Source organism: Ornithorhynchus anatinus, chromosome X1 (assembly GCF_004115215.2).
Source record: "Ornithorhynchus anatinus isolate Pmale09 chromosome X1, mOrnAna1.pri.v4, whole genome shotgun sequence".
Lineage (NCBI taxonomy): Eukaryota > Metazoa > Chordata > Mammalia > Monotremata > Ornithorhynchidae > Ornithorhynchus > Ornithorhynchus anatinus.
Genome location: NC_041749.1, coordinates 17,806,714 through 17,829,281, shown reverse-complemented (window position 1 = coordinate 17,829,281; position 22,568 = coordinate 17,806,714). Strand labels below are relative to the sequence as shown.

The window sequence follows — 22,568 nt, the reverse complement described above, 5'->3', positions numbered from 1 at the left end:
ATGAAAAAAACAGTTAATGATCATTCAACGATACAAAATAAATTTCTGTCATCTTGGGTCCAGCTATATTCTTTGGGGAAGGACATCATTCTGAAAACCTTAGGTGCATACAGGGAAATCCGTATAAATCCTCTCGACTGTATGTTCGTTCTGGGCAGGGAACGGATCTGCCAACTCTGTTGTACTGTACTCTCCCAAGCGCTTAGTACTGTGCTCTGCACATAGTAAGCGCTCGATAAATACCGTTGATGATGACGATGATGATGATGATGACGACGATGAAGTCCGGCGGAAAGGAAATCAGAATCCCGCGTTTCCCAGATTCATAACGCCCCCTCTTCTCCATGCAACAGAGGATGGGGAGAAAGAAGCAACTGACGGTTTGCATGCACGAGAGAGAGCCGATGCTCCGGTGGGATCCGAATCCTGGCAGTGAGACTGAGAGTTGAAGTGAAAACCAAAACGAAACGAAAAAATAAAGGCTTTTCTCCCTCAGCATTTCTTTCTTCCTTAGAGAGGGCAGTTCCTTAGTTGAGCAGCAAGGGCCCTTTGGCGCAGAACTACGGATGTCCGGAACACTGATCCGATTCGCTCTTCTTCCAAGATCAGTGGCCAGACTTGGCTCAATCCCAGCTCAGTGGGGCCAGTCTGGTCCTCGAGGTTGGCTCTTATCTGTAAGAAAAAGAGATGGGGCTCACGAGCACGGCAGGTCCTGGAAGGCCCAAGCTCTCTTCTGAACCGAGGAGCCAGACTGTCCCGTCTAATGGTACCTGGGGCCTTTATGTTACTATAAATTCCATTTATTTGTATGGAATATTTATTTATATTTATAAATGCAATTTATTTATATTACCATCTGTCTCCCAGCCTCCAGACCGTGAGCTCGTCGCGGGCAGGGGTTGTTTCCGTTTATTGTTTAGGGGAAGCAGTTTGGCCCAGCAGATAGAGCGTGCTGCATGTCTGCTGGGTGACCTTGGGCAAGTCACTTCACTTCTCCATTCCTCAGTTACCTCATCTGTAAAATGGGGATTAAGATCGTGAGCCCCAGGTAGGACAGGGACTGTGTTCAACCTGATCAGCTTGCATCCACCCCAGCGCTAAAAACGGTGATTGACACGCACGTGATATGCACTTAACAACTTTTTTAACCACTTTGATCCCTTTCTCACATTCCTCCTCTCTTTCTCCTCGTCTACACTGCTCCTTGGGGACTTGAACATCTACATAGATGTTTCCGATGACCCTTCTGCTACCCGCCTTCTATCACTCCTCAACTTCACTGACCTCCTGCTCCACCCCACCTCACCCACTTACCGACTTGGACACATGCAAGATCTCACCGTTTCTAGCCACTGCACAATCTCCACCCTCACCGACTCTGAAATCCCTCTATCTGACCGGAACCTCCTCACCTACCTTCTCTTCCACACACCTCCTCCTCCTCACAAGTCTGTACCTGTTCGCCCACAGAGGCCACCAATCTTTTGATCCCATCCAATTTTCTCAAGTCATCGTGCCCCATTTAGTCTCCGTACCCAAACTACCTTTCCTTGGTGACCAAATAGATGCTCTCAACACCACCTTCTCTACTGAATTCAACTCGCTCACTCCCCTATCCCTTTGGCGATCTCGTACCACTAACCCTCAGCCCCGGATCACCTCTCCGGTCCGCCTCCTTCGCTCCGGTGCATGAGCCGCAAAGCGTCGCTGGTGGAAATCTAGATATCAGGCCGATTTCTCCCACTTGAAGTTCTTCCTTGCGAGCTTTAACACTGCCCTCTCCTCTGCCCGGCAAAACTATTTCTCTACCCTCATTGACACCCATGCCCATCAACCTTGCCAGTTATTCCAGACATTTAACTCCCTCCTCAAGCCCCCCGTCTTCCCACCTCCCCCTTCCCTTGCCTCCAATGACCTGGCCACCTAATTCATCAACAAAATTGACACTCTCAGGAATGATCTCCCGAAAATCTCCCCTGCCCCTCTCCGGGCACTCCCCTCTCCTGCCTCTTCTTCAACTCTCCCATCCTTCCCGGCACTATCTCTAGAGGAAATCTGCCCTGTCTCAAAATCCAGCCCCTCCTCCTATGTATCCAACCCCATTCCTTTGCACCTCATCAAAACACTATCCCTTCTCTTTCTTCTTCCCTCCCTAACTGCCATCTTCAACTGTTCATTCTCCAAGGGCTTCTTCCGCACTGCTTTCAAACATGCCCAAATCTCCCCTATCCTAAAAAACCCCTCCCTTGACCCCATGGCTCCCTCCAGTTATCACCCCATCTCCCTCCTACCCCAAAATCCTTGAGCGAGCTGTCTACATCCGCCCATCTTTTATTAGACTCAAGTTCCTCTCATCCAATTCTCTCCTTGACCCCCTCCAATTGGTTTCCATCCCCTTCTCTCCATAGAAACCACCCTCCCTAAGGTCACCAATGATCTCCTTCTTGCCAAATCCAGCGACCTCTACTCCGTCCCAATCCTTCTCAATCTCTCAGTGGCTTTTGACACTGTAGACCACTCCCTTCCCCTGGAAACATTATCCATCCTTGGTTTCTCTGATACTGTCCTCTCCTGGTTCCCCTCCTATCTCTTTGGCAGCTCATTCTCAGTCTCTTTCAGGGTTCCTCCTCTGCCTCCCACTCCCTAAATGAGGGTGCCCCTCAAGGTTCAGTTCTGAGTCCCCTTCTTTTCTCCATCTACACTCACTCCCTTGGAAAACTCATTCCCTCGCTCGGCTTCATCTATCACCTCTAGGCTGATGACACCCTCTCTGCAGTCTCGCCTTTCTTCCTGTCCTTCCGTCACCTCAAACTTAATATGGCTAACATTGAACTTCCCACCCAAAGCCTGTCCTCCCATTTACTTTCCCATCACTGTTGACGGCACCGCCATCCTTCCTGACTCACAAGCCCGTAATCTTGGCATTATCCTTGCCTCTTCTCTCTCACTCAATCCACATATTCAAACCATCCCTAATCCTGTCAGTTCTACGTGCACCACATCGCCAAAATCTCCCCTATCCTTTATGTCCAAACCGCTCCCACACTAATGCAAGCACTTAGCCTATCCTGCCTTGATTATTGTATCAGCCTCCCTGCTGATCTCCCTGCCTTCTGTCTCTCCCCACTCCAGTCCATACTCCATTCTACTGCCCGGCTCATTTTCCTTCAAAAATGTTCAGACCATGTTTCCCCACTCCTCAGGAAACTCCAGTAGTTGATCTCCACATCAAACAAAAACTCTTCACCACTGACTTTAAAGCACTTAACCACCTAGACCCCTCCTACTTCACCTTGCTATCTCCTATGCAAACACTTAATTCCTCTAATGCTCACCTTCTCACTGTACCTCGATCTCGTCTATCTCACCGACAAACTCTCACCCACATCGTACCTCTGGTCCTGGAATGCCCTCCCTCCTCATATCAGACAGATAATTGCTCTCCCCCACTTCTAAACCTTATTGAAGGCACATCTCCTCCAAGATACCTTCCCTGACTAAGCCCTCCTCTCTTCTCCCACTCCCTTCTGCCTCACTCTGATTTACTCCCTTCATTCATCCTCCCGCTCATCCTCAGAGCACACATGTGTGTATCTGTATATATCTGGTATTTATTTGTTTATTCATGTATATTAACGTCTGTCTTTCCCTCCGCTGAGCTCGTTGTGGGCAGGGAATGTGTCTGTTTGTTGTTATAGTGCACTCTCCCAAGTGCTTAGTATAGTACTTGGCACACAGTAAGCACTCTATAAATATGATAGAATGAATGAACAAATACCATCATCACCATTATTATTGTTACACTGTACTCTCCCAAGTGCTTAGTACAGTGCTTTGCACACAGTAAATACTCAATAACTAAGATGGACTGCATGCCAGACCTCAGGCTTCACCTTCCGACCAAAGACCCCACCAATTTGATCAATCGATTATATTTTGGGGGCACTTACTGTGTGCAGAACACTGCACTCAGGTTTTAGGAAAGTACAAAATAACAGAGTTGGTAGACACATTCTTTGGCTACAGTGAACCTACAGTCTTGAGGGGGAGACAGGCATTAATATAAATAAATTAATTGTGGATATGGGCATAAGTGGCTTTGGGCCTGAGGGATGGGCAAATAAAGGGAGCAAATCGGGGTGATGCGAAAGAAAGTGGGAGAAAAGGATTTGAGGGCTTAGTAAGAGCAGGCCTCTTGGAGGAGATGTGCCTTTAATAAGGCTTTGAACGTGGAGAGAATTATTGTTTGTCAGATATGAAGAGGGAGGGCATTCCAGGCCAAGGGCAGGACCCAACCTCCTGTTTTCAGGATTCAAATTTTTTCTAATGATATTTCTTAAGCGCTTACTATATGCCAGGCACCATTCCAAGATCTGGGGTAGATACAAGATAATCAGGTCAGATACAGTCCATGTCCTGCATGGGGCTCAGCCGTCTTAATATCCATTTTACAGATGAGGTCTCCGAGGCACAGAGAAGTGAAGTGACTTGCCCAAGGTCCCGCAGGCAGACAAGTGGTGGAGATGGGATTAGCCAAGATTAGACTTTCCACCCAGAATCTGAGTAGGCAGAAGAGTTGCTGGAAAAAAATCAGTAAAGAGTTACTCTCTTTCTGGCCACAATAGAAGAAGAATATGTCATGGTTCTGTCCATCTGACCAAGCAAGGAACATCAAAAAAAAAAAAAAGGTCTCTTCTTAATAAAACTAATTTAAAACGTCAGTTCTCTCTGTGTCTGGACATACCTTGTGATCATGGACACACTCTTCTAGTGAGCGAGAATTTACTGCCTTATCCACAATCCTTCCTCTCTCCAAAGTCCAGAATCTCTTTTTCACTTCTGACTTTCAGTCTTTTTGGCTTTTCCTCTATGGCAATTCCCAGAACCACCCCATCTTCTACATCCAGTCACCACCCACCACTCTAGTCCAGATTATTATCATTATCCTTCTGTTATCATTGTTATCGTCGTCATTGAAACACTAGAGGAATTGAGGGTGACATTATTTAAGAAGTAGACTTTGCAGGAAAATGATATCATAGCAGTTCAGAAATAAAAGGAAGGGATGGTTTGCAGACGTGCTATAGTTGAACTATAGACATCCAGCTAGAGAGAAGAGTGAGAGGGAGCGGTCCTTCAAACAAAGCCAAACAACTGTATTTATTAAGCACTTGTTATGTGCCAATCACCGTACTAGGCATTTGGGAGGGAATGATGCATTAGACTTGGTAGACGCATTCCCTGCCCACCAGGAGCTCACATTCTAGAGGGAGAACTAGACATCCCTTATTAAATTAATCCAACTCAATTTAATTAATTCAATTTTGAAAATCACGCCACTGGAGACAAGATCCTATCCATGAGGGGAAGTAGCCGAAAAGACCGACAGAGCTGCAAAGACAACGTATCCTGGTATATTGTCCTCACTTCAGGAGAGATCCTTGGTGTGCTAGTAGGCTTCATCCCTTCGGGGTCCTTTTTCCGATTTCACAATCCTGCCTCTTAGCATCTTGAGCTTCATCAGTCAATCAGTCTATTAATCAATGGAATCTGTTGAGCATTTAGTGCATACAGAGCACCGTTCTAAGTCCTTGGGAGAATACAGGACAGTAGAGTCGGTCGACACAATCCTGGCCCTCAGGAAGCACTCACCCACTTGACTCGTTCATTCGATCGTATTTATTGAGCACTTTCTGCGGGCAGAGCACTGTCCTAAGCGCTTGGGAGAATACGACAGAATCAGCAGACACATTCCCTGCCCTTAACGAGCTTCCCTGCCCTTAACGAGAGGAGGAGAAAGACATTAATGTATCTGTTCCACCTGCTCCGCCGAGATACTCCCACGGCTTCCAGGAGGAAAGAAAAGTTAGAGCTCATAATTCCTCCTGAACACCTGGAAGTAATTCTGAATTATGAGCCAGGCTGTGAATGTTTCAGACCTAAGCTATTAAGTTAAACCTAGAGCAGAAAAAAAGAATCGATGGCGTGATATTAACTTGGCAGCACAGCAATAACACCGAGTCGCAGATTTCCGCCTTCATATTTCACTATGTTTATGGGAATGCTGCCTTCTGGCATTCTGATTTGCAATCCCCCCGTGCTGCTTTTTCAACCTCTGGATCACTGGTGTGGTCTCAGCTTTCTGCATCCATCACAACTTCCTTCGGAGGGATCTCAGAAAGAAAATGCAGTTTCTTTTTGCGGACGGTCTTTCCGGTTGGCTGACTCTAATTGCACTCTGAGTTTTATTTCTGCTTTTTGTCCCAGCCATCGTGAAGCTATTCCCCTCCAGGCCCCTGGTCCTCTTGGTTTCCAGAACTCTTACCCAATTCTCCCGCTTAAGGTAAAGACTCAGACATCTCCCTGTTAATCCTCTTGGAGATGTTCAACCAATCACATCTCAAACTGCTGTTTTTCTAAATGAGGGCATGGGTTTTTCTGATTAAACAAGAGAAGTAATATGTGGAGGCGATGAGGTTTTATTTATTTCTTCGGGTAATGTTTAAATTTAAATAATTTCAGGATTTATTTTTCTGATTCACACTCAACAACATTTGCATGGCAGGTGGTGCTTCGGTAGTTTCATTCCTTTCCAATAATCCTAAGTGCCACGAATGACTAAACAAATGCTTTACAACACAGCTACTCGTTTGCACACATAGCGATGTCAAGGCAAACTTGTGGAATTGTAAGATGCCACACTCCAGCTTCACTTTCCAAACTTCGCATCTAAATCCACTGGAGATCAGTTACACAAGGAAACTCCAGATCCTTTTTACCGTGAGGGAAGGAGAAATCTCCCAGAAATAGAAAAAAAAAGTTGATGAGCTTAAAAATGACCAAACTTCTGGGAAATCACATTCCAAAATACTGTCAGTCAATCGTATTTATCAAGCATATACTGTACTTCACTAAGCACTTGGGAGAGTACAATAGAACAATAAACCGACACATTTCCTGCCCACAATGAACTTACAGTTTAGAGGACTGTGGATATAGTCAATCCATCACACAAACACACTAAAATGACTTCAGTTGGCCATTTCAGAACTGAATTGGATTTATAGGCTGACAAGTTTGTTTTGGCAAAGTGTTCAGAAAAACATACACCCAGTTTAAAAAATCGGATTTTTTTCAGTGTAACATGAATTTTCCAAAGAATGATTCAGGGGTCGAAATATGACCAATCCATTCATCACTGTGGTTTATTGAGCACTTTCTGTCAGCCAGTCATTCTATCGTATTTATTGAGCACTTGCTGTGTGCAGATTATTGAGCGCTTGCTGCGTGCAAAGCACTGTACTAAGCGCTTAGGAGAGGGCACTATAACAAGGTAACAGACACATTCCCTGCCCACAATGAGCTTATACTCTAGAGGGGGAGACAGAAGGTTGATAAACAGTCAAATCAGAAATACAGCTGTTTGGGAGGGGAGGAAGGGGTGGATCTTGCAAATATCTTGGAGGAAAGAACTTACTAAGTGTAGAGCACTGTTATAAATACTTGGTCGAGTAGGGTAAAAACCCCCAAATCCCCTCCCCTATTTTAAACATGTTTCAGCCACTTTCTTCCCATTTGAAGTATAGACTCCTGACACGGTACAGACATTGCAGTCAACTGGCCTGATTTATAGCACCCTGGCATAGCTCCTTTTGGGCGCCATGGCCAGGCTTTTCTTTCTATGCCATCTCCTATAGAAACTTTTCTCCCTCCCTCAGGCCTTCCTTCGCCCGCCTCTGCCCTCGGATCAGCCACTACCCACCTCCCAAACTTGTTCACTCCATCTGCAATTAATGTTAATGTCAGTCTCACTCTATAGACTGTAAGCTCCTTGTGGGCAGGGATCATGTCTACCAACTCAATCATAATGCTCGACATTCCCAGGGCTCAACACAGACTGAGTGCTCGATAAATATCACTGCCCGGGTTGGTTGATCGAATGAATGATTGGGTTTTTTTCCTTCGGTTGCGGGGGGAGAGAATACGTCAGAGCCTCTGGGGAAGAATGCCAAACTGAGTTTGCATGTGAGAGAGCAGTAACGTATTCGTAGCTGCCGTATCAGCACACTCCTGTAATTTAGTTTGATTTGGGGGTTCGGTAACATCAAAGAACGGAGCTCACCGAAACACCCAGAGAGTCAGGAAACGCAGTTTCCCCAAGCTACATTTGTAACAGCGGTTCTTTTTGATGTCATTCAGAACAGTAAATCATTCAGATGAATCAAACAGAGATGTTGATTTTAAATATTGTGTAGCAGAATCTCAATCTAAATTTTCCTCTTTCCTTCTTGACAAGTGTTTATTATTTTCTCATTCCAGCACAGTTTCATTCAATATGTTAATTGCATTTAAATCGAGCTCAATTTCATGCACATCTTGTCATCAATTATCCAGATCCAAGCATCTGGAAGTCATTTTTAAAAATCAAGCTTCAGTTGAGTTGAGAAGCTAATGCTATCACCGTTCTACTAAACGCCTCTCTCCAGGAGAGGTGCTAACCTACTCCAGCTAGTCTCCTTATTGAGCCGAGCTGACAGTCTTCTAATCTACAGCCTCTTGTAAAGAGAAAACTGTCACAGAAAGTAGTTGTTTATCTTGGCTTCCTTTATCTGTCAAAGGAAGCAATAAAGCAAACGTCTAATATAGAGTGAGAATCACAGCAGACAAAGGCAACTTTGCCCAACTAAAATGTCAATCAGAGCACAACACTACCCTTCTCTAAAGTTTTTAAGAGTCCCCAAATTCTCTAGGTATAAAATAAAGACACTCCAGTCCATTAACTTCTCTGTGCCTCAGTGACCTCATCTGTAAAATGAGGATTAACTGTGAGCCTCACCTGGGACAACCTGATTACCCTGTCTCTAGCCCAGCGCTTAGAACAGTGCTCTGCATATAGTAAGCGCTTAACAAATACCAACATTATTATTATTATTATTTGTTTCCTACATAGACTGAGAGCCCCAGTTGGGACAGGGACTGTATCTGACTTCATTCATTCATTCAATACTATTTATTGAGCGCTTACTCTGTACAGATACTGTACTTAGTACAGTACAATACTGTACTAAGCGCTTGGAATGGACAAGTCGGCAACAGATAGAGACGGTCCCTGCCCTTTGACGGGCTTACGGTCTAATCGGGGGAGACGGGCAGACAAGAACGATGGCAATAAATAGAGTCAAAGGGAAGAACATCTCATAAAAACAATGGCAAATAAATAGAACCAGGGTGATGTACATCTCATTAAACAAAATAAATAGGGTGATGAAGATATAAACGGTGCTGAGGGGGTGGAACGGGAGAGGGGGAGGAGGAGAGGGAAAGGGGGAGAAGAGGGTTTAGCTGCGGAGAGGTGAAGGGGGGGGTGACTTGATTATCTTCTATCCAGAATAAAAATAACGATAATAACGATTGCGGTATTTGTTCAGCGCTTACTAGGTGCCAGGAACTGTATTAAGTGCTGGGGTAGATATAAGCAAATCGGGTTGGACACAGTCCCTGTCCTACTTGGGGCTCAGAGCCTTAATCCCCTTTTTACAGATGAGGTAAATGCAGCACAGAGGAGTTGAGCTACTTTTTGTCCCAAGGTGAACCGGGGGGACCCACCATCTCAAGGTCAAATGCTATCTCTTAACTACCCCAGCCAGCAAGGCAGAACTAGGAAGTGTGTTTGAGGGGGATTCTGCCCCCACAACCCAAACCGCTAGACGGACAGCCCAAGCCGGGAATACGGAAGATGTCCCTCGTCCCCGTGCTGATCAAATTAAGTGCGAAGGAAGAGGGTGGGGGAGATTAGTTAAGTGGAGGCCAGAAGCTGGAATAGCCAAGGAGCGCAGGTAATAAATACCCGTGGCCTCCGACCTTCTGGGTAGTAGATCGAGACTTTCAGCGGCCGGCTGCGGGTCACCTCTGAACAGACCGTGGGACGCCCGCTCTGCCGGAGCCAAGTGAGGAGCCGTGGCAGTTATTGAGAGCAGTAAAGTCCATGCTGGAAGTCTACACTCTAGCCAAGAATAAATAATAGTAATTAATAATAATTCTGGTACTTGTTAAGCACTCACTATGTGCCAAGCACCGTTCTAAGTGCTGGGGTAGATTCAAGTCAGTCAGATGGGACACAGTTCCTGTCCCACATAGGGCTCACACTTTAAATCTCCATTTTACAGATGAGGTAACTGAGGCCTAGAGAAGTGAAGTTACTTGCCCAAAGTCACGCAGCAGACATGTGGCGGAGAGGGGATTAGAATCTATGACCTTCTGACTTTCAGGCCCGGGCGCTATCCACTAAGCCACGCTCCTTCTCACCGCCTTCTCGTCACTCCTTACGTCAGCAGCTTCTCTTACCTCCCTTTGCTTTGCTTTCTGCCCTCCTGCCCCTCTAAATTCATTTCCATTTCTCCCCCCAGAAAATCACTGCTTTGGCCTAGAGAAGATGTGGCGAAAAATCAAGCATGTAGAGGGGCTAATTCAGGAGCTCACAAGGCCTCTCCCAGTGCGGAGAGCCCAGCCCGATCCCTGGCCGCTGACACCTCTTGGGAAATTATCTGCTTGCTCTCTAAAATCGGCATTGACTGGAAAATGAGGGCCTTTTACTTCTCTAACTCTGCTGAACCGATGCAAAAACTGTACGATTCTAAACTGGCTGGATTTCAGTTGCCTATTTCAAGGGTTCAACCTCCCAAGCCCACACAGTCACTTCATGGTTGGTTTCAGCATCGGGTTTCTCCTGAGATTTCGGTCACCTACTGAAACTCTTGCTACTCATCACTGAGAAGAAGTGTGGCCTAGTGAATAGAGCCGGGGCCCGGGAGTCAGAAGGCCAGGGGTTCTAATCCGGGCTTCACCACTTGTCTGCTCTGTGACCTTGGGCAAGTCGCTTCACTTCTCTGGGCCTCATTTACCTCATCTGTAAAATGGCGATGGAGACTGTGAGCTCCAAGTAGGACGGGGACTGCGTCCAACCCGATTTGCTTGTATCCATCCCACCTCTCAGTATAGTGTCTAGCACATAGTAAGTGCTTAACGAATACAACAATTACTATTATCTGGGCCCTATGTGATCAACAGCATTTTGTCCTGAATTAGAGTAGTGCTGTGATGTCAATAAATGGCTACTCAAGGCCGGAACACCCATTCATAATAATTATGGTATTTGTTAAGCGCTCACTATGTGCCGAGCACTGTTCTAAGCGCTGGGGGAGATACAGGGGAATAAAAAAAAATAATAAAAAAATGCCAACATTACATTATTGGTAATGTAATAACCAATAATGTAATGTTGGCATTTGTTAAGCGCTTACTATGTGCAGGGCACTGTTCTAAGCGCTGGGGTAGACACAGGGGAATCAGGTTGTCCCACGTGGGGCTCACAGTCTTAATCCCCATTTTACAGATGAGGTAACTGAGGCACAGAGAAGTGAAGGGACTTGCCCACAGTCACACAGCTGACAAATGGCAGAGCCGGCATTTGAACCCATGACCTTTGACTCCAAAGCCCGGGGTCTTTCCACTGAGCCACGCTGCTTCTCCATTTTTCTCTTGGAACTGTTTTGAAGATTTCTATTTGTCACAGGTGCACATACGTATCTTCAAAGCCCCTTTCTGCCCGGAACCAAAACACAAACCTGGGAACACATATTCAAAAAGACCTGCAGACCATGGAATCACTTTCCAGAGTCAACCAAGTGCTGCAGTTTGACAGCGGAGACTGAAGAAGATTGAGGCTGTGTAACAACCCACACCTGGTAAAAACTATCAAAGGATGTTGTCATTAACTTCTGTTACCTGAGTAGCACGTCGTCCACTCTGACAAGATAAAATGGAAATATTCAGTCGCCTCTAAACAGTAAATTCCTTGCGGGCAGAGAGCGTGTCTACCAACTCTGTTATATTGTATTCTCTCAAGTACTTAATACAGTGCTGGGTACACATTTAATGCTCAATAAATATGACTGATTGAAGTAGAAAGCTTAATGAAGAAGCTTTAGCTTAGCCTTAGCTTCTTAGCCTAAGTCCAGTGCTTAGAACAGTTGCCTGGCACATCATAAGCGCTTAAACAAATACCATTAACGACCAGCCTGGTGTGTCCTTGGGGCAGCTCGAAACTGGATAGGACACCAGTGTGGCTTCAAGATACATGCAAATCAGAACGAATATAAAGAAATAGTAGAATGCAATTTTCTCTACGACTAGGGGATCTGGACACCAGCGCGCAGATGCTAAATTAAGTTGCGGAAAGGGAGGAGGGAAGTGGATAGTTAGGTGAATGCTTAAGTCTTACTGAATACTTACAGTCTCTAAGCTGGAAAATCATCTCTAGATTCTAAGCTTGTTATGGGCCAGGGACGTGTCTGCTAATTCTGCTGTTTTGTACCCTCCCAAGTGCTTAGTAGGGTGCTCTGCACATTCATTCATTCAATCGTATTTATTGAGCGCTTACTGTGTGCAGAGCACTGTCCTAAGCGCTTGGAATGTACAATTCAGCAACAGATAGAGACAATCCCTGCCCAGCAACGGGCTCACAGTCTAAAAGAATGATATTTGTTAAGCGCTTACTATGTGCCAAGCATTATTCTAAGCCCTGGGGTGGATACAAGACACTCAGATCATCCCTGGGGCTCACAGTCTTCAACCCCATTTTACAGATGAGGTAACGGAGGCACAGAGAAGTTAAGCGACTTGCCCAAAGTCACACAGCTGCCAAGGAGCAGAGTCGAGATTAGAACCCGGGACCTCTGACTCCCAAGCCGGTGCTCTTGCCGCTAAACCACGCTGTAAGCGCTCATGAAATATCATTGACTGGTTGATTAATTAAGTGATAAATAGGGTGTGTATAAAAGAGCAAAGGCGTGGTTTCCCCAAAGTTTCGGGAAAAGGTTTATTATATGTGAAATCCACTGACAGCCTAAGTGACATAATAACTGTGATATTTGCAATGTGCTTACTACGTGCTTTGTACTAATAATGACCATAACTGTGGTATTTGTTAAGTGCTTAGTATGTGCCACACTGTACTAAGCGCTGGGGTGGATACGAGCAAATTGGGTTGGACGCAGTCCCCGTCCGACGTGGGGCTCACAGTCTCAATCCCCATTTTATAGATGAGGTACCTGAGGCACAGAGAAGTAAAGTGACTTGCCCAAGGTCACGCAGCAGACAAGTAGCTCAGTGGAAAGAGCCCGGGCTTGGGAGTCAGAGGTCAGGGGTTCCAATCCCGGCTCTGCCGCTTGTCAGCTGTGTGACCGTGGGCACGTCACTTCACTTCTCTGGGCCTCAGTTACCTCATCTGTAAAATGGGGGTGAAGACTGTGAGCCTCACGTGGGACAACCTGATGACCCTGTATCTCCCCCAGCGCTTAGAAGAGTGTTCTGCACATAGTAAGCGCTTAACAAATACCAACATCATTATTACATTATTATTAAGCAGTGGAGCCGGGATTGGAACCCATGACCTTCTGCCTCCCAGGCCCAAGCTCTATTCACTGTTCCATGCTGCTTCTCCAAAGCCTGGGGTAGACACAAGATCATCAGGTCAGACACAGTCACTGTTCTGTAGGGAGCTCACAATCTAAGATGTAGGGAGAATAGGCTTTTAATCCCCATTTCACAGATGAGAAAACTGAGGCACACAGAAGTGAAGCAACTTGCCCATCCTCACACAGTAGGCAAGTGGCAGAGCCAGGATTAGAACCCGGGTCCCCTGATTCCCAGGCTGATGCTCTTTCCACTAGGCCACACTATTTCTTGACAACAGTCTGGCATCGACGCTGTGCCACAGTGTCACAACCTAGTAGGCGGTTGCCTTGGTAACCGCGGTGCCCTTCATTGCCTACGACTGCTGGCCCTTTTTCAGGATTCACGCGGGCCCCGTCCACCTCACAGAATGCTTTAGGCGCTCCTTTGGTCACAGCCCTTCGCCTGGGATGGCATAGCACCAGACGCCAACCTCCCACTTACCCAACCGAGACTAGAACCCTGGTTTCCTGGTTTCCGAAGCCACGGATAAAATCATAGGCTCTTTATCCCCTGGGGAGCAAAATCGAACCTCATTCAATCAATCAATCATATTTACCGAGCGCTTACTGTATGCAGAGCTCTGTACTAAGTGCTCGGGAGAGTACAGAGTAGCAAGTGCCCAAGAGAGTCTCAGCCTGACCCTTTTTGGCCTGAATATTCTTGCCCGGAGCATCTTCGTAACCAAGGCAAAAAAACTGCCATTTTATTATTTTGAATTACCCGAATAATAGTCTCAATCTTCCACTTCTCTTTGTCACGCAGACGCAATCTCCATTAAAGAGAAAATCTCTTAACGGTTCGTACCTGCAAGCTCCCGTCATTGAAAAGCACACACTGACTTGGTCAGAGCAGGGGACCCGGCCCAAGTCCCTTTCACGGTCTCGTCCATGTTTCCCAAACGACAGCAAAAATGCCTATTTTTCTCTTTCTAATGCTGTTTTTCTATATCCATTTTTCTTTCATTAATATTAAATTTGGAGTTACATTATGTACTGTAATTACCTGAATATTTTGGCCTACGATTCATTCACTTAGCAATTAGTGCAGCATTCAGAGCTGATAATTAGTAGCTTCATAATAGAGCGGCAGAGTGCTTAGTAATGCATTGCACCCAGAGTCCCATTAGAAGGAGGCAGTAATAGGGATTTATTTCTACCTACACGCATAGGATAGTTCACAAAGGGGTTCTTGGAATAAAATATTTTCATTACCAAAATACAAGGTGGATCGATTAGGAAAATTCAAACCCGAGGTGGTAAGATTTTTTTTTAAGAGCAGGAGGCCCCGTTGAAAGGAATGAAAGAAAACTTTAATCTGCTAAACAAGAAAATGACACATAAGTAACAAAACAAAGTGGATAGTTACACAGTCTTCCCCTCTAGACCGTAAACTCGCTGTGGGCAGGGAATACGTCTACCGATTCGCTTATATTGTTATAACGTACTCTCCCTAGTGCTTAGAACAGAGTCTGCACATAGTAAGCGCTCAATAAATATGATTGATTAACTCCCTTAGTACTGTGCTCAGCACACAATAAGCCTGGTGTAAATACCATTTATTGATTCAGTGATTGATAATGTAATGCACATGGACAAAGCCCCAATTTCCAATCAGTCAACCAATCAATAATATTTATTGAGCTGCAGAACACTACGTTAAGCTCTTAGGCAAATTCAATAGAGAAACTAGACATGGTCCCTGACCTCAAGGAACTTGTATTTAATGGGGAAGGCAGGCAGTGAAATAATTTACAGAAAAATCCAACTGAGTTAGGACTTCGTAATAGGGTATGTAAAACGCGCATATGAAGGCAGGCAGGAAGGAAGGCAGGCAGTGAAATAATTTACAGAAAAATCCAGTCGAGTTAGTACTTCGTAATAGGGTATGTAAAACGTGCACATGAGTGCTGCGAGAGGATGTGAGTTCACAAGCGCTTAGACGGCAGAGACGTGCAGAAATGGCAACTGGACAATTAGAACCAAGTCAGAATAGAAATTTATCAGAGAAGATTTTTGGGGGTAGATGAAATTTCAGGTGGGTTTTAAAGATGGGAAAATCTGCAGTCTGTCAGGTGTGAAGCAGTGGCTTAGCGGATAGAGCGCAGGCCTGGGGTCATGTGTTCTAATCCCGGCTCCACCGCTTGTCTTCTGTGTGGCCTTGGGCTAGTCACTTCACTTCTCTGGGCCTCAGTTACCTCATCTATAAAATGAGGATTAAGACAGCGAAACCCCATCAGGGACTGTGTCCAACCCGATTTGCTTGCAGCCATCCCAGTGCTTAGTTCGGGGTCTGGCACATAGTAAGAGCTCAGCAGATATCAGAATAATCGTTTTTATTTTTATCATTATGTGAAAGGGGAGAGAGTTCCAGGTGGAGGAAAGGCATGGGGAAGACATGGGTGAAGGGAGAGGCGAGAACAAGGTACAGTAGCAGGTTAGCTTGAGAGAAATGAAAAATGTGAGCTAGAGTGAAGTGCGAGAAGAGAGTAGATAAGTAGGAAGGAGAGAGTTGATTGAATGCCTTAAAGTCAATGGTCAGGAGTTTCTACATGACGGGGAGAGGAATGGTGTTGAGAAGTGGTATGGCCTAGCGGAAAGAGCATGGGCCTGGGAGTCAGAGGACCTGGGTTCTAATCCTTCATCCAACACTTGTCTGGGGAAGCAGCGTGGCTCAGTGGAAAGAGCCCGGGCTTCGGAGTCAGAGGTCATGGGTTCGACTCCCGGTTCTGCCACTTGGCAGCTGTGTGACTGTGGGCGAGTCACTTCACTTCTCTGTGCCTCAGTTCCCTCATCTGTAAAAATGGGGATTAACTGTGAGCCTCCCGTGGGACAACCTGATTCCCCTGTATCTACCCCAGCGCTTAGAACGGTGCTCTGCACATAGCAAGCGCTTAACAAATACCAACATTATTATTATGTGACCTTGGGCCAGTCACTTAACTTTTCTGTGCCTCCATTACCTCATCAATAAAATGGGGATTAAGACTGTGAGACCCATCGTTGTCACTGTTTACTGTTGTATTGTTCTTTCCCAGTGCTTAGTACGGTGTTCTGCACACAGTAAGCCCTTATTAAATGCGATTGAATGAATGAATGACATAAACTGTGTCTGATCTCAGTATCTTGTATCTACCCCAACGTTTAGTATAGTGCCTGACACACAGTAAGTGTTTACCAAATACCATAAAAAAAAGGATTGGCATACTGTGTCTCCCCACTTAAAAAACATTCCAAACTAATTATTAACACCCCACCCCCACAAACACCCCCCGCCCTCCCTTTGTGCCTCTGTTCTTCTCAAATTAAAATTCTTGGAATTTTTTCAGGGAAGAGGCATTTGTGGGTGTACATATACATGTGTGTGGGTGTACATATACATGTGTGTGTGTGTGCATTTCTGTGTGTGTGTCAGCAAATAGAGCCTGGGCCTGGGAATCAGAAGGTTATGGGTTCTAATCCGGGCTCCTCACTTGTCTGCTGTGTGACCGTGGGAAAGTCACTTCACTTCTCTGGGCTTCAGTTATCTCACCCGTTAAATAGGGATTGAGACTGTGAGCCCCGTGTGGGACAGGGACTGTGTCCAACATAAATTACTTGAGTCCATCCCAGACTTTAGTACAGTGCCTGGCACAGAGGAAGGGCTTAACAAATGCTATAATTACTATTATTCTCTAGACTGTAAATTCACTGTGGGCAAGGAATGTGTCTGTCTATTGTTATAGTATACTCTTCTCAGCGCTTAGTACAGTGCTCTGCACACAGTAAGCACTCAATAAATATGATCGAATGAATGAATGTGAGTCTGTGGCTCCCTCTTGATTGTATCTCCGAGCATAAACACTGATTTTGCAAAGGTTATTTCGCACGTTCCCTTTTATGAATCTTTCATCTTCCCCTCTTAATTAGATTCGGTGCTTTGTACTTTTCCAAACCCATCACTATTCCAAGCCCATCACTAACCAAAGAGAGCTGGACTTTGGGGAAATCTAAGCTCGAGATTCATTAGGGTATCCCAAGGCTCCGTTTCTGGTTTAACAGTGACCTTAAAAAAAGTCACCTCTGAAATGTTTGCAGCACTGTAGCCTCCCTTACTGATAGCGGAGAATTCACACTCATGGTGCCTTTCTCTGGGCACAAGTTCCAATGATCCCCAAATCCGACGTTCTTTGTTTAAACCCTCCACCTAGAGTAGAAGTCCAAGGTTTAAAACAGTTTCTACGACGCTGAAAAACAATACAATCACACTGCCTTCTCTGATTGTAGCATTTGTGTAGGATAAAATTCTTGTCCCAATTTATCTCCATGTATCTGCAGATGGGAAATGCTCAATAAATACCATTGATCGATTGATTACTTGTTGAAACACTGATGATGTTCTGCTCTGCTTGGTGACTAATAATTTGCCTCACCCTAGGCATCACTTTCACCCGGAACATGAACGTTATCTGGTGGGGAAAGCACGGGCCCGGGAGTCCGAGGACCTGGGCTCCAATTTTGGCTCTGCCACTTGCCTGCTGTGTGACCTTGGGCAAGTCACTTCACTTCTCTGCATCTCAATTCCCTCTCCTGGAAAAGGGGTATTAAGATTGTGAGCCCCATGTGGAACAGGATTGTGTCCAACCTGATTAGCTTCTATCTACCCCGGTGCTTAGAACAGTGCTTGGCACGTAGTAAGCGCTTAACAAATACGATCATCATCATTATTATTATATCTCACGAAGTTTAGTTTGAAAATCAGTCAATAATTCAATGGTATGTATTGAGCAGAGCACTGAATTAACTGGTTGGGAGAATACAGAATGATAGATTGGTAGACACAGTCCCTGCTCTCGTTATATCCCGGCTAGACTACCGTGTCAGCCTTCTCTCTGACCTCCCTTCCTCCTCTCTCGCCCCGCTCCGGTCTATTCTTCACTCCGCCGCCCGGCTCATCTTCCCGCAGAAACCATCTGGGCCTGTCACTCCCCTTCTTAAACAACTCCAGCGGTTGCCTATCGACCTCCGCTCCAAACAAAAACTCCTCACTCTAGGCTTCGAGGCTCTCCATCACCTCGCCCCCTCCTACCTCTCCTCCCTTCTCTCTTTCCACCGCCCACCCCGCACGCTCCGCTCCTCCGCCGCCCACCTCCTCGCCGTCCCTCGGTCTCGCCCGTCCCGCCGTCGACCCCCGGGCCGCGTCCTCCCGCGGTCCCGGAACGCCCTCCCTCCTCACCTCCGCCAAACTGATTCTCTTCCCCTCTTCGAAACCCTACTTAAAACTCACCTCCTCCGAGAGGCCTTCCCAGACTGAGCTCCTCTTCTCCCTCTACTCCCTCTGCCACCCCCCTTTACCTCTCCGCAGCTAAACCCTCTTTTTCCCCTTTTCCCTCCGCTCCTCCACCTCTCCCTTCCCATCCCCACAGCACCGTACTCGTCCGCTCGACTGTATATATTTCCGTTACCCTCTTTATTTTGTGAATGAATTGTACATCGCCTCGATTCTATTTAGTCGCCATCGGTTTTTACGAGATGTTCTTCCCCTCGACTCTATTTATCGCCATCGTTCTCGTCTGTCCGTCTCCCCCGATCAGACCGTAAGCCCGTCCAACGGCAGGGACCGTCTCTATCTGTTGCCGACCTGTTCATCCCAAGCGCTTAGTACAGTGCTCTGCACATAGTAAGCGCTCAATAAATACTAATGAATGAATGAATGAATACCCTTAGTTGTACACCTAAGTAGGGGCATAAACCCACGTCCACTACAATTCCCTCTCTCAGCCATCCATAACGTCAAGACTCTCCTAGTCACGCTGGGGTGATGTGAGGACAAGTGTCAACTGGGTTTGAAAATGTCTGCAGTTTCTGTGGATGATTTTCCTCAGCTAGATCTGATGGGCTTCAGGCATGAATAAATCTTTTTTTCTCCCAAATCTACAAAGGTGTAAATTCTTCCTCTTCATGACTACCTCCATTGCCGTCACTTCTGTTCTAACAGTAATATTTATTGAAGGCTTTCTGTGCGCTCAGCACAGAGCTTAGCCCAGGAGTAGGTACAATAATAATAATGCTAATCGTGGTATTTGTTAAGCGCCTACTCTGTGCCAAGCACTGTTCTAAACTCTGGGGTAGATACAAGGTCATCAGCTTGGACAGAGTCCTTGTCCCTCATGGGGCTCACAATCTTGATCCCCATTTTACAGATGAGCTAACAAGCACAGAGAAGTGAAGTGACTTGCCCAAGGTCACACAGCACTCATGTGGCAGAGCCGGGATTAGAACTCACAAGCTCCGACTCCCAGGCCCGGACGCTTTCCACTAGGCCGTGCTGCTTCTCAAAATAATCAGATCAGCCACAGTCCCTGTTCCACATGAGGCTCACTGAGCCCTCCCTTTCCCTCTGCTCCTCCTCCCCTGCCCATCGCCCCTAGAGAGGCAGCGTGGCTCTCAGGTGGAAAGAGCCCAGGCTTGGGAGTCAGAGGTCATGAGTTCGAATCCTGGCTCTGCCACTTGTCAGCTGGGTGACTGTGGGCAAGTCACTTCACTTCTCTGTACCTCAGTTATCTTACCTGTAAAATGGGGATTAAAACTGGGAGCCCCACGTGGGACAACCTGATCACCCTGTATCTACCCCAGTGCTTAGAATAGTGCTCTGCACATAGTAAGTGCTTAACAAATACCCAAATCATTAACATTATTATTACTCCCTCCCTCTGCTCTACCCCCTTACCCTCCCCACGGTACTTGTAAATATTTGTACATATCTATTGCTCTATTGATTTTATTAATGATGCACATTTATCTCTGGTTCTGTTTATCTATTCTGATGGTAGTGACGCCTGTCTACTTGTTTTGTTTTGTTGTCTGTCTCTCCCTTCTAGACCGTGAGCCCGTCGTTGGGTTGCCGGATTGTACTTTCCGAGCGCTTAGTACAGTGCTCTGCACACGGTGAGCACTCAATAAATACGATCGAATGAATGAATGAATCTCCATTTTACGGAGATGAAAGGGAGAGTTACCCTTTGCCTGCTTCGCCAAGGGTGTCCTAGCAAGACCCACACCGAATTGCCCAGAGGCCAAGCACCACTGGATTTTCATGGATATAATGTTCCAGCAAGCAAGAAAGTCTCGGCTTGATACCACCTTGCCATCGGCAGGGTGGCTTTCAAACCGAAAGATGACACTAATGAAAAGAATTTAATAGCTATTAGAAGACAAGGTCAGGAATGCTAAAAGGTACTTCCCCTAATCAGTGTTAGCCAGGGCAGAAGGTGATTCAGTCCAGACACCTTCACACCCTTCCAGGGGGGTTTAGAATATTCTGAATTTTTTTTTTTTGGTATCTGTTAAGCGCTTACTATGTGCCGAGCACTTTTTAAGCGCTGGGGTAGATACAAGGTCATCAGGTTGTCCCACATGAGGCTCACAGTCTTCACCCCCATCTTGCAGATGAGGTAACTGTAGAACAGAGAAGTGAAATCACTTGCCCACGGTCACACAGCTGACAAGGGGCAGAGCCGGGATCCGAACCCATGACCTCCGCCTCCCAAGCCCGGGCTCCTGCCACCGAGCCGCGCTGCTTCAATTTTGGCCAATAGGGTGGAAAGCTCTGCCCCTTCAGGTCGGAGTTGAGTTCCGGTAGGCACTGAGCAGTTAAAAGCTGGAAGGGGCAGAGGATGGAGCTGGACTTCTAGCCGTGGGGACTCGAGCAGACCTACTTACGTGTGGCCAGTTACTGCTCTCCCTCCAAGTTGCAACAGAGATGAAAAGGAAGGTTAGTGGGTTTAATTTGGGCATAAGAGTAATACGCGGATAATTTCAACCCAAATCCTGTTGTTCAGGTGTCCTTAAACAGCCAGCCTATCCTGATTGTTTATCTCATCTGTTTGGAGGTATCGTGTCAGTCGGTCGTATTTACTGAGGGCTTCCTGTGTGCAGAGCACCGTAATAGTAATAATGATGTTGGTATTTGTTAAGCGCTTACTGTACTAAGAGTTTGGGAGAGTACAATATCAAAAACACATTCACTGCCTGCATTGAGCTTACAGTACCTTCCCAAGTGCTTAGTATAGTGCTTTGCACACAGTAAGCCCTCAATAAATATGATGAATAAATAATAGTAATACTCTAGAGGCTGCTGGAATCTATACAGCAGTAAGTGTTAGGGATCGATAGAGATGGTTGTTGGTTTCGTTGTTGGTTTGGGGGGAAGCAGCGTGGCTCAGTGGAAAGAGCCCGGGCTTGGGAGTCAGAGGTCATGGGTTCGAATCCCGCATCTGCCACTTGGCAGCTGTGTGACTGTGGGCAAGTCACTGAACTTCTCTGCGCCTCCGTTACCTCATCTGTAGGATTAACTGTGAGCCTCACGTGGGACAACCTGATTACCCTGTATCTACCCCAGCGCTCAGAACAGTGCTCTGCACATAGTAAGCGCTTAACAAATACCAACACTATTATTTTGTTGATTAATGGGATCTGGGGTGGACTTCCTAACTCCATAACCCTCTAAACTCTGTTCCCCTGCCTCTAGACTAAAAACTCCTTATAGGCAGGGAACATATCTACTAACTCTGTACTCTCCCAACTGCTTAGTGTAGTGTTCTGCACACAGTAAGTGCTCAATAAGTACGAATGATTCACACTGTGCCTCGATACTTTTGAATACAGGATGCCTGATCGTGATCCTGATTAATGGATATGTAGCATGGGACCCCAGATTTAATCTAAAGAAATAAACGCTACTTTCTTGGAATCTAACATTATCACACTGTTTCTCGAGATGCCATCCTTTGTTGACACAATTCTGAGCTGGAGAAGTTATTGGTCTTAGCTGCTATGGAATTGCTTATATTTTTACAGTGTCGCTCCAATCCTAATAGAGTTGTCAAAACTGTCACAACATGCCTGTTTGCCTGGTCATTTTTCCACCCATCTAAGCCCAGAGAAAAGCAGTCTGATCCAATCAAAAGGAAACCAAATAGGATAACTAATCTCACCCAGAAGGCAGGTGGCCAGGAGACCTAATTAATCAACATCATAGTATTCAGGCTTGTGACTGTAGCCTCAGGGCCTGGTGTC

General features: G+C 46.1%; 1 protein-coding gene across 1 annotated transcript in view; it reads right to left on the bottom strand.

Annotated features, from left to right (window-relative positions):
* Positions 1 to 214: 214 nt before the first annotated feature.
* HTR4 (5-hydroxytryptamine receptor 4) overlaps positions 215 to 22,568 on the bottom strand; it is a 303,493-nt gene continuing 281,139 nt past the window's right edge. The window contains exon 7 of the mRNA XM_029052011.2: positions 215 to 672. Coding sequence (XP_028907844.1) covers positions 669 to 672 — 4 coding nt within the window. The 3' untranslated portion in view covers positions 215 to 668. The remainder of the gene's footprint in view (positions 673 to 22,568) is intronic.